The 13,011-nt window shown below is 38.3% G+C and overlaps 1 protein-coding gene across 1 annotated transcript in view; it reads left to right on the top strand.

Moving 5' to 3' along the window:
- Positions 1 to 13,011, top strand: part of SUCLG2 (succinate-CoA ligase GDP-forming subunit beta) — a 273,815-nt gene that overhangs the window by 165,704 nt on the left and 95,100 nt on the right. The window contains exon 9 of the mRNA XM_032867349.1: positions 762 to 904. Coding sequence (XP_032723240.1) covers positions 762 to 904 — 143 coding nt within the window. The remainder of the gene's footprint in view (positions 1 to 761; positions 905 to 13,011) is intronic.

The raw sequence follows: 13,011 nt of genomic DNA, 5'->3' as shown, positions 1-13,011 counted from the left end.
TTTTCTTTTTTTTTTTTCTTTATTTTCTTTAAAAAAAAAAAAAGCCCCTAAGAGTAAGCACATTTCAGTTCTAGTTTTAGTGATCAGGTTACTAGTGAACATTTCTTTTATTAATTTGGAGAAGGAACAGAGGGATAAGAATATTATTTTGATGCTATCCTTTATTCATTTGTTTTCTGAGTTAATCCACATTAACCTATAACACGCGTGGTTGCACTGAGTGTAGAAAAGTATGGAGCCCTATTGAAGTGGGGACCCCCGTGGCTCAACCCCAGAGGAATGCTACATTCAAAAGATCATATTCTCAGCAAGCAAAAAATTAAACAAATTCCATTTTTTACTCGGGTCTCTTGAAGGATATTAAAAGAAGGTAATTCACAGACCCAAGCAACTTCTTACAGTCTTCCTTGGTTCTCTTGAGTTCTGTTGTTTTTTTCCAGAACCCAAAACTCCCTCTTCTACTAGCCCAAATTAATGATGTAAACCCTTCTCCCTTTTATCTGTTTCCCAGATTGGTTTAGCTTCTCAACAAACATACAGTTTGTCTTCATATTCCCAGGTTTTTGTTTTGTTTTGTTTATGCTTCGTGTGCACACTTCCTGATTTGTCCTAAAAGTCCATGAATTTACCTGGTTCCAGGCAGGACAGATTGACCTGGGAGAGACAGGGCTCTCTTTGGTGTCATGGGGGAAGGAAATGGTTCATGCGCCCTTTTGTGTTGCCAAATTCATCCTGTCTTGTGTGCCATTTACATTTCCTAGTGAACGGTGCTGGACTAGCCATGGCTACTTGTGACATTATCTTCCTGAATGGTGGGAAGCCAGCCAACTTCTTGGATCTTGGTGGTGGCGTAAAGGAAGCTCAAGTGTATCAAGCTTTCAAACTGCTGACCGCCGATCCTAAGGTAACCTCTGTCTTTGTAGGGAGATTGCATAATGTTCTGATTTTTCCCAGTCAAGAACTGCCGTTTTCCTGCTCAGTGGTGATAAGCCAACACCTTTATGTCGCAGCTGCAGATGCAAATCCTGCTTTACATCTGCTTGGAGTATACAATGGTTTACCCATTTTAGGTGAAAGCCTTGTAAGTGCCTCCAGATTTTATTTCAGATGCTGTGCTTCCAAAGTGCTTCCAAAGTTCTGAGAGACAGGAGGGAATAAAAAAGGGGAGTGCACCAGACAGTGAAACATTGGTTGGCATGAAACATTATTTGAGTAATGTTTACTGAAGCAATTAGTCCTGCCCTTACGTGACTTAGAGGACCCAGTTTCTGACACCTTCCATAACATGCTGCAAGTGTTATCATACATTTGGAGACAGAAGAAAATTAAAGGATTACAGAACTGTATGTCACTAGAAAGTAATGACCTCACATTCTTCCGTGTGCTTTTTAATTTTCATCGTGTGTAATATGTGCTAGCTAGCATAGAATGTTGCTTTATGAGCCTATAATATAGCTATCACACCCATGCTAGCACATAGTAGGGCTTCAGTAAATTCTTTTCAAGTTCAATACCCATATGCTTTGTTTCAACTGCTGGTACTCACTTGTCTATGACAACAAGGCTTAGATGGACATTTATGACAAGGAGAAGGCTAACATGTTTTGAATGAATTATATATATCATTTACTTCCCTTTACTGTTCTGTGAGGTAGTGTCTGTGCCACCGCCATTTGACTTTAGACTTTGAGAATCATTATCTTGATACTGTTAGAGTATCTGAGACATTCTCTTGGTTTCTTAATATAGCTGAAGACCTGGGAAATGTGAACCATCACTAGGAAAATCATAAATGAAAATGAGACCAGATTTCTTTTTAAAGAAATGTGGTCCAAACTTAATATGGAAGCTTCTCATTAATAAGTGTACCAACAATAGTCTTTTGGTTCACATATATGAAATTTTGTTTTATATTAGTAGTATGCTTGTCTGTTTTCATTATGACTCAGATGGTTGCTCACCTTACATTTTTGCTCACTCTTGTCCTTCTGATTCACAAAATAAGTGGTAGGGTATTATCAGCTGCTAATCTTTAGTTCTCCAGTGCTTTCCAGGAGGAGCAGAGTCATCAAAATCTTAAGTCACCCAGCCATGAAGAAAGTGTTTGCTGTTGGTTTTCTGTTTATATAAGTACCTTGTTCTCATTGGTTAAGTAGGAATTTTATCAATGGCTTCCCAGTCATTAATTTATTTAACCCTTCTTCTTCTTATTTTCTTTTTTTAAAAGATTTTATTTATTTATTTGAAATACAGACAGAGAGAGCAGGAGTGAGAGAAAGGGGCTAGAGAGAGAGGGAAAAACAGACTCCCCACTGAACAGGGAGCCTGATAAGGGCTCCATCCTAGGACCCTGGGGCCATGACCTGGTCCAAAGGCAGATGCTAAACCGGCTAAGCCACCTAGGCGCCCCTTCTTATTTACTAAAGGAAAGAATCATTTTCCTCCCAAAGAGTGTCCTATAAACTGAAATCTCTAAATACCGTGGATATAAGTAACACACAGCTCTTCAGAGAACAGGGCAACTGTGATAAAATACTGAACTTTTAGTGTCTACGGAAATTCGGTGCTAAGAATAATAGAGAGCTATCGAGGGAGTAAATCTACCAGGACAATCATTGCATTTTCTTTGGAATATCTTTTCTTAGCCGCTGATCTGGAATTTTAATTTTGTAAAACTGCAGGAAGGGAAGGAAAAGTCACTTGCAGAGCCATTTTTTTTTTTTTTAAAACAGTCTCTGAAAAATTTTTGATTTTACCCTATGGAATATTTTCAAATGCTTAGAGTATTTAAACTTTTTTGAGATTGCCTGTCATCTTGGATAGAGAAAGATATGTGGGAGTTATTTTATTTTTCTCAAGCTATATCAGGAAAATGAATGCATAGCTCATCTCACTGTAAATTTTCCAAATCTTGAAATTTGGACAGAAAGAAAGCATAGAAATGTAATGGGTATTTTCAATCCTGGCATTGTTTAACAGATTTCAGAGAACAGAGACTTAAAAATACTATAGATGAATTGACTTGATTTTGCAAGAAAACTGGTAGTAGTTCTAGCAGGAATTATTTCAGGTAGAACCCCATTCAGCTGCCCAGAAGTAGAGAATCCCAAAAACCCAAAGCTAATTATTACAGAGGTATTGATTTTCTTGTTAGATGTGAGGATTAGTCAGTTGAATTAACTGAAACCCAAAATTGCAAAAGGCCTGTTGTTAAACTTGAATCAACTGATAGGAACAACTACTTGTTCATCATATGTGTGAACCAATTCTATTGATCAAGTAATAAATGTTATAAATGTTATCATTCAAGAACAATGTTATGGGTTGACCTATATTTATACACATAATATCAACCGTAGAGCTGAAACTTATATTTATTTTGCTTGACTCTTAGCCCAAATGCTGATACGCACTGAGACCTAACACAAATGCCTTTATCACTAATATGTTCCTTATTTGATTGTAATATATGCGAAACAGAGTTCCTCTGCCAAACTGTCTAAAACAAGAATCTTCAAGATAGCTCCCTTATAAAAACAGAATTCACATTAAGTCTTTTTTAATTTTCTTATTTTCAAGTTGGGCTAGAAATGAGAGAAAGGCAAGAGAGTGTGTTCTTCTGGTGATATAATAGATCTGATCTCCATTGTTTTTACCATACAGAATTCTAAGCACTAGCATCCTGTAAATCATAAGGAGTAAAAAACCACGTAAACTAAGAAGTAGAAGTAGGGTATTTGTGGTAATCTGTAAAGAATTTGAACACAGTTAATGGAAAAGCCCTCCGAAGAGTATTATCCTTAAGTTTTTGTCTTCCTGAAAAATGCTTTGGCTTTTATTTCTAATTCTAAACTTAGAATTCCAAAGGTGTAGAAAATGAGTACGAATGACATCTGGAGTATGTAAAACATCTTACACAAATGGATAAAAGGAGAAGATGGTTGACAGGAATCTCAATAGTCACCCCAACTCTTTTGGGCAAAGTAAAACAAATTTGTTGCCCTCTGAAGGCCTGATTTCAGAAACCAGTAGTGCATGATTGACAATCACGAAGTCACTGCTCCTGATGTGTCCATGCTTCTGGTTTAGATCTAACTCAAGAGTCATGTTTCAAAACTCTTTATTTTTTAACTTTTATTTCTTTAAATATTATTATTTTGGGTTGCGATATAATTAACGTATAGTGTTTTTTCAAAGCTCTTTAAATATCCAGGAAGAAATGTTCCACATAAACCCTAAGTACTAGTTCAAAAAGGAATGTGTTCTTAATGGGGCTCTGGTGCCAGACTGCCCAGGTTCCAGTCACATCTTTACCACTTACTGCTTGTGGGACCTTGAGCACGTGATTTTATTTCTATATATCTCAGTTTCCTCATTTATATAAAATGAAATAACAGTACTTATTACCTCAGAGGGCTGCTTCATTTCTTTTTTTATTTTTTTTTAGTATTTGGAGTTCTACATTATTTAAATTTTTAAATTGAGATATAATTGATTATATAACATCTTATAAGTTTGATATGAATAAAGTGTTGATTTGATACATCTTTATGTTGCAGTATGATCACAGTATAGCATTAGTTTCCATCCTGCTCTGTAATTATAGTTTCTTTTTTGTGGTGGGAACATTTAACCAGAGAGTGGCTTATTATATTAAGATACACATATACATTTCCCATTTAAAGGAGGAATAATTTTATATGATGGTATCATTTAAAATTCTTAATAAATTTTTCTTGAAGTATGACCCACATACAGAACAGTATGCAAATCAATAGTATATAGCTTGATGAGTAATAACGAAGTGAACATAGCCATGTAACCGGCAGCTGGGTCACAAAATAGCACATGACCAGTGTTAAGGACTAAATTTTTACATCCCACCAGAATTTGTATGTTGAAATCCTAACCCCCAAAGTGATGATATCAGGAAGTAGGGCCTTTGGCAGATAATTACATCATGAGGGTGGAGCCTCATGAGTGGAAGTAATACCCTTATAAAGGAGACCCCAGATAGCTCCTTCACCCCTTCCTCCATATGAGGTATATCTAGATTATGGCCATTTCTCTACCAGGAAGTGGGCTCTCAAGAGACACTGAATCTGCCAGTGCCTTCCTCTTGGACTTGCAGCCTCTAGAATTGTGAAAAATAACTGTTCGTTGTCATACCACTCTGCCTATGGTAGTTTGTTACAGCAGCCTGAGCAGACTTAGACAACCAGCATCTCGGAAGCAAATAATGCCCTTCAGCTCCATATTTCTCCTTCTTTGCTTTGTCCCCAGAGGTAACATAGCTGTCCCGATTTCTGTCATCAGTTTCTTTTGCCTTAATATACATTTCAGCTTAATATAAACAGGATTGTAGAGCTTTTGTGTTAGCCATCTGTCACTTAACTTTTTTTTTATTAATTATTTTTATTAACATATAATGTATTATTTGCCCAAGGGGTACAGGTCTGTAAATCGTCAGGCTTACACACTTCATAGCACTCACCATTTCACATACGCTACCTGATGTCCATAACCCAACCATCCTCTCCATACCCCCCACCCTCCCAGAAACCCTCAGTTTGTTTTGTGAGATTAAGAGTCTCTTATGCTTTGTCTCCCTCCCCATCCCATCTTGTTTCATTTTTTCCTTCCTTACCCCGCAAACCCCCCACTTTGCCTCTCAAATTCCTCATATCAGGGAGAGCATATGATAAATGTCTTTCTCTGACTGACTTCTTTCGCTCAGCGTAATACCCTCTAGTTCCATCCATGTTGTTGCAAATGGCAAGATTTCATTTCTTTTGATGGCTGCATGGTATTCCATTGTATGTATATACCACATCTTCTTTATCCATTCATCTGTTGATGGACATCTAGGTTATTTCCGTATTTGGCTATTGTGGACATTGCTGCTTTAAACATTCAGGTACATGTGCCCCTTTGGATCACTACATTTGTATCTTTAGTATAAATACCAAGTAGTGCAATTGCTGGGTAGGGTAGCTCTATTTTCAACTTTGTGAGGAACGTCCATGTTGTTTTCCAGAGTGGCTACACCAGCTTGCAGTCCCACCAGCAGTGTAGGAAGGTTCCCCTTTCTCCACATCCTCACCATATTCTGTCGTTTTGTGACTTCTTAATTTTAGCCATTCTGACTGGTATGAGATGGTATCTCACTGTGGTTTTGATTTGTATTTCCCTGATGCCGGTGATGTTGAGCATTTTTTCATGTGTCTGTTGGCCATCTGGATGTGTTCTTTCAAGAAATGTCTGTTCATGTCCTCTGCCCATTTCTTGATTGTATTATTTGTTCTTTGGGTGTTGAGTTTGATAAGTTCTATGTAGATTTTGGATACTAGCCCTTTATCTGATTTGTTATTTGCAAATATCTTCTCCCATTCTGTCAATTGTCTTTTGGTTTTGTTGACTGTTGCCTTTGCTGGGCAAAAGCTTTGGATCTTGATAAAGTCCCAACAGTTCATTTGTGCCCTTGCTTCCTTTGCCTTTGGCAATGTTTCTAGGAAAAAGTTGCTATGGCTGAGGTTGCTGCCTCTGTTCTCCACAAGGATTTGGATGGATTCCTGTCTTACATTGAGGTCTTTCATCCAATTTGAGTCTATTTTTGTGTGTGGTGTAAGGACATGGTCCTTTTTCTGCATGTGGCTGTCCTTTTTACCCAACACCATTTGTTGAAGAGACTGTCTTTTTTTCATTGGACATTCTTTCCTGCTTTGTCAAAGATTAGTTGACCATAGAGTTGAGGGTCTGTCTCTAGGCTTTCTATTCTGTTCCACTGATCTATGTGTCTGTTTTAGTGCCAGTACCATACTGTCTTGATGATGACAGCCTTGTAATAGAGCTTGAAGTCTAGAATTGTGATGCTGCCAACTTTGGCTTTCTTTTTCAACATTCCTCTGGCTATTTGGGGTCTTTTCTGGTTTCACATAAATTTTAGGATTATTTGTTCCATTTCTCTGAAAAAAATTAATGGTATTTTGATGGAGATTGCATTAAATGTGTAGATTGCTTTAGGTAGCATGGACATTTTCACAATATTTGTTCTTCCAATCCATAAGCATGGAAAGCTTTTCCATTTCTTTGTGTCTTCCTCAATTTCTTTCATGAATAATTTAGTTTTCTGAGTACAGATTCTTTGCCTCTGTGGTTAGGTTAATTCCTAGGTATCTTATAGTTTTGAGTGCAATTATAAATGGGATCGATTCCTTAACTTCTCTTTTTTCTGTCTTGTTTGTGTATAGAAATGCAACTGATTTCTGTGCATTGATTTTCTATTGTGTCACTTTACTGATTTCCTGTATGAGTTCTGGCAGTTTTGGAGTGGAGTCTTTTGGGTTTTCCACATAAAGAATCATACCATCTGCAAAGAGTTGACTTTTCTTTGCCAATTCAGATGCTTTTTATTCCTTTTTGTTTTCTGATTGCTGAGGCTAGGACTGCTAGTACTATGTTGAATAACAGTGGTGATAGTGGACATCCCTGCTGTGTTCCCGATCTTAGGAGAAAAGCTCTCTTTTTCTCCATTGAGAATGATATTCATAGATTGCTTTGATGATATTGAGGTATGCACCTTCTATCCCTACACTGTGAAAAGTTTTGATTAAGAAAGGATGCCGTTGGGGCACCTGGGTGGCTCAGTGGGTTAAAACCTCTGCCTTCGGCTCAGGTCATGATCCCAGGGTCCTGGGATCAAGCCCCGGCATCAGGCTCTCTGCTCAGCAGGGAATCTGCTTCCTCCTCTCTCTCTGTCTGCCTCTCTGCCTACTTGTGAACTCCGTCTGTCAAAGAAATAAATTAAAAAAAAAAAAGAAAGAAAGAAAAGAAAAGAAAAAAGAAAGGATGCCGTACTGGGCACCTGGGTGGCTCAGTTGTTTAAGCAACTGTCTTTGGCTCAGGTCATGATCCAGGAATCACGGGATCAAGTCCCACATCAGGCTACCTGCTCAGCAGGGAGTCTGCTTCTCCCTGTCCTCTCTCCTATTATGCTCTCTCTTTCTTTTATTCCCTCTCTCTCTCTCTCAAATAAATAAAATCTTAAAAAAAAAAAAAAAAGAAATGATGCTGTACTTTGTCAACTGCTTTTCCTGCACCTATTGAGAGTATCATATGTTTCTTGTTCTTTCTTTTATTAAGGTATTGTATCACATTGATTGATTTGTGGTTGTTGAACCAACCTTGCAGCCAAGGCATAAATCCCACTTCATCATGGTGAATAATCCTTTTAAGATACTGCTGGATCCTATTGGCTAGTATTTTGGTGAGAATTTTTGCATCCATGTTCATCAAGGATATTGGTCTATATTCTTTTTGATGGGGTCTTTGTCTGGTTTTGGGATCAAGGTAATGCTGGCCTCATAAAATGAGTTTGGATGCTTTCCTTCCATTTCTATTTTTTGGAACAGTTTCAGGAGAATAGGTGTTAATTCTTAAAATATTTGGTAGAATTCTCCTGGAAAGCCATCTGGCCCTGGGCTCTTGTTTGTTGGGAGATTTTTTTAAATATATTTATTTATTTATTTGACAGAGATCACAAGTAGGCAGAGAGGCAGGCTGTGAGAGAGGAGGAAGTAGGCTCCCTGTAGAGCAGAGAGCTGGATGCAGGGATCAATACCAGGACCCTGGGATCATGACCTGAGCTGAAGGCAGAAGCTTTAACCCACTGAGCTACGCAGGCACTCCTGTTGGAAGATTTTTGATGACTGCTTCAATCTCCTTACTGGTTATGGGTCTGTTCAGGTTCTCTATTTCTTCCTGGTTCAGTTTGTATAGTTTCTATGTCTCTAGGAATGCATCCATTTCTTCCAGCTTGTCAAATTTTCTGGTGTATAGTTGTTTATAATATGTTCTTGTAATTGTTTGTATTTCTTTGATGTTGGCTGTGAGCTCTCCTCTTTCATTCATGATTTTATTACTTTGGATCCTTTTTGTTTTTATTTTGATAAGTCTGGCCATGAGTTTATCAATCTTATTAATTCTTTCAAAGAACCAGCTCCAAGTTTCGTTGATGTGTTCTCCTGTTCTTTTGGTTTCTATTTTATTGATTTCTGCTCTCATCTTTATTATTTCTCTTCTCCTGCTGGGTTTAGACTTTATCTGCTGTTCTTTTTCCAGCTCCTTTAGGTATAGGGTTAAGTTGTATACTTGAGACCTTTCTTGTTTCTTGAGAAAAGCTTGTATGGCTATATACTTTCCTCTTAGGATTGCCTTTGCTGTGTCCCACAGATTTTGAACCGTTGTGTTTTCATTATCATTTGTTTCCATGAATTTTTTCAGTTCTTTAATTTCCTGGCTGACCCATTCATTCTTCAGTAGGATGCTCTTTAGCCTCCATGTATTTGAGATCTTTCCAACTTTCCTCTTGTGATTGAGTTCTAGCTTCAGAGCATTGTGGTCTGAAAATATGCAGGGAATGATCTGGATCTTTTGGTACCAGTTGAGACCTGATTTGTGACCCAGGATGTGATCTATTCTGGAGAATGTTCCATGCACACTAGAGAAGAATGTGCATTCTATTGGTTTGGGATGGAATGTTTTGAGTATATCTGTGATGTCCATCTGGTCCAGTGTGCCATTTAAGGCCTTTATTTCCTTCTTGATCTTTTGCTTGGATGATCTGCCCATTTCAGTGACAGGGGTGTTAAAGACCCCTACTATTATTGTATTATTGTTGATGTGTTTCTTTGATTTTATTATTAATTGGTTTATATAGTTGGCTGCTCCCATATTAGGGGCATAGATACTTAAAATCATTAGATCTTCTTGTTGGACAGACCCTTTGAATATGACATAGTGTCCTTCCTCATTTCTTATTATAGTCTTTGGCTTAAAATCTTATTTATCTAATATAATGATTGTTACCTCCAGCTTTCTTTTGATATCCATTAGCATAGTAAATTATTTTCCACCCCCTCACTTTAAATCCAGACGTGTCTTCGGGTCTAAAATGAGTTTTTGCTGACAGTATATTGATGGGTTTTTGTTTTTTATCCATTCTGATACCCTGTGTCTTTTGATTGGGGCATTTAGCCCATTTACATTAAGGGTAACTATTGAAAGAATGTGAATTCAGTGCCATTGTATTGCTTGTAAGGTGACTGTTAGTTTTGTTCTGGTCTCCTACTTTTGGGCTCTCTCTTTGCTTAGAGGACCTCTTTCAGTATTTCCTGTAGGGCTGATAGGATGTTTGCAAATTCTTTTAGTTTTTGTTTGTCCTGGAAGCTTTTTATCTCTCCTTCTATTTTCAGTGATAGCCTAGCTGGATATACTATTCTTGGCTGCATGTTTTTCTCATTTAGTGCTCTGAATATATCATGCCAGTTCTTCTGGCCTGCAGGTCTCTGTGGGTAAGTCTGCTGCCAATCTAACATTTCTACCATTATATGTTACAGACTTCTTGTCCCGAGCTGCTTTCAGGATTTTCTCTTTGTCACTAAGATTGTATGTTTTACTATTAGATGACGGGGTGTGGACCTATTTTTATTAATTTTGAGGGGGGTTCTGTGTGCCTCCTGGATTTTAATGCTTGTTCCCTTTCCCATATTAGGGAAATTCTCTATTATAATTTTCTCCAATATACCTTTTGCCCCCCTCTCTCTTTCTTCTTCTTCTGGAATCCCAATTATTCTAATATTGTTTCGTCTTATAGTATCACTTACCTCTCGAATTCTCCCCTCGTGGTCCAGTAGTTGTCTCTCTTTTGCTCAGCTTCTTTATTCTCCATCATTTGGTCTTTTATATCACTAATTCTCTCTTCTGGCTCATTTATCCTAGCAGGGAGAGCCTCCATTCTTGAATGCACCTCATTAAGTCCTTTTTTGATTTCAACTTGGTTAGATTTGGTTATTTCTCCAGAAAGGGCTTTTCTTCTCTAGACAGGGTTTCTCTAATATCCTCCATGCCTTTTTTGAGCTTAGCTAGCACCTTGAGAATTGTCATTCTGAACTCTAGATCTAACATATTACCAATGTCCATATTGATTAGGTCCCTAGCTGTTGGTATTGCCTCTTGTTCTTTTTTTTTGTGTGTGTGCTGATTTTTTCTGCCTTGTCATTTTATCCAGATAAGAATATATGAATGAGAGACTAAAATACTAAAAGGGCGGCAAATACCCCAGAAAAATGTATGCTAACCAAATCAGAGGAGACCCCAAACCAGGGGAGAAGAAAGTGGGTAGAAAGAATTTAAAAATATATATTAGACTGCTGAATAGAACAGAGCCACCGATTTGATTTTGGGTGTATTTTGGTCTCTAAGAAGAAACTACCTCCCAAAATTTTAAGGAAAGAAAAACATACATATATGTATATATATACACACACACACACAAAAATAAGGGTAAACACGGTGAAGGGATGGAATATGACTGTAAAGATGAAAATTAAAAATTCTAAAAAAGGAATTGATATGATAAGTTTGTTGGAAAAAGAAAGAAGAAATAAAAGGTGAGGGGGTGCAGAGAATGCTCAGACCGGAGATTAGAACAAAGCCTAGTGCTAGATTTAGGGCATATTTTGATCTATTAGAAGAAATTGTATCCAAATTTTTAGAAAAAAAAAAAAAAACAACAACCCTATATGTATACAAAAAATAAGGTTAAATACAATGAAGGATATAATATGACTATAATAATGAAGGTTTAAAAAGTTTTTTTTTTAGAAAAGTATTGTTAAGATGAACTAGTTAAAAAACATTAAAAGAGGAAAGAGGAAAATTTTTTAAAAATTAGAATAAGAAAAAAGAAAATTAAAAATTTATTTAACTTTGTAAGACTAAAGGATCATGAGGAGAAAGCCATGAATTCCATGCATAGCTTTCCCCTATCTCTGGAGTTCCACTGTTCTCCTTGATCGGTAAGCTTGGTCCTGGCTGGATTTTCTTGCTGATCTTCTGGGGGAGGGGCCTGTTATAGTGATTCTCAAATGTCTTTGCCCAAGGCAGAATTGTGCCGCCCTTGCCAGGGGCCTGGCTAAGTAAACTACTCGGGTTCCCTCTCGGGAATTTTTATTCCCTGAATGCTTTCTGTAGAGTTCTTGAGGACGGGAATGAACATGGCAGCCTCCCAAACTCCAGCCCGGAGGAGCCGAGAGCTCAGGGCCCCACTTCTCAGTGCACCTTCAGAGAAAAGGGATCAATCACTCCTGTCTCCTTGGTCTCTGGCCAGGCTCTGGGCTCACCCAGCCTGTGACAGAGCATTTCTATCTCTGACGCATGGCCCCATTTGGAGTCTCCAAACTGAGCAGATTCCTGCCTCCAGCGGAGGAAGGTGTCTCCATGGATCTGCCACTTGTAGGATCCCTGCTCAAAGAGCAGTGGCCCAGCTATGCTGTGGATCATGATTTAAGGTAATCCCGAGCTGAGACGCCCCACCTTGGCTCTGTCTTTGTAGCCATCTTCCCTGTTCTGATACCTAGGAGATCTGCCACACTCAGACACCCCCAATCTTTTGTGACCCCACGGGTCCTGAGACCACACTGTCCCTGCAAGGGTTCCACCCCCGCTTAGCCTCTGGAGCGATGTCCCTCAGTGGAGCAGACTTCTAAAAGTTCTGATTTTGTGCTCTGCTACTCCGTTGCTTGCCGGGAGCTGACCCCTACCCTCCGGTCTATCTTTCCATAATCTCGGATTCACTTCTCCACACGTCCTACCTTTCAGAAAGTTCTTGATTTTCTGTTCCTAGAATTGCTGCTCTTCTTCTCTTTGATCTGTTGAGTTTGTAGGTATTTGGAATGTTTTGATAACTATCTAGCTGAACTCCTGTGACCTGATGTCATTTCAGTCTGCTCCTCCTCCGCCATCTTGAGTATCTCCTCCTAGCCTTGCTTAACTTTGATTTTTAAGATTCATCCACATTTTATGTAGCAATTGTTCACTCATTCTTACTGCTGCATGGTATTCTATTGTGTGACTGCCACAACACTTTATCCTTTCTTGTGGATAGACATTTGTGTTACTCAGTTTTGACTATTACATTGCTATGAACATGTTCTCATACAAGTCCTTTGG

This window comes from Lontra canadensis, unplaced genomic scaffold (assembly GCF_010015895.1).
Source record: "Lontra canadensis isolate GAN:19392208 unplaced genomic scaffold, GSC_riverotter_1.0 scaffold34, whole genome shotgun sequence".
NCBI classification, from domain to species: domain Eukaryota; kingdom Metazoa; phylum Chordata; class Mammalia; order Carnivora; family Mustelidae; genus Lontra; species Lontra canadensis.
This window is presented reverse-complemented; position numbering and strand designations above follow the sequence as displayed.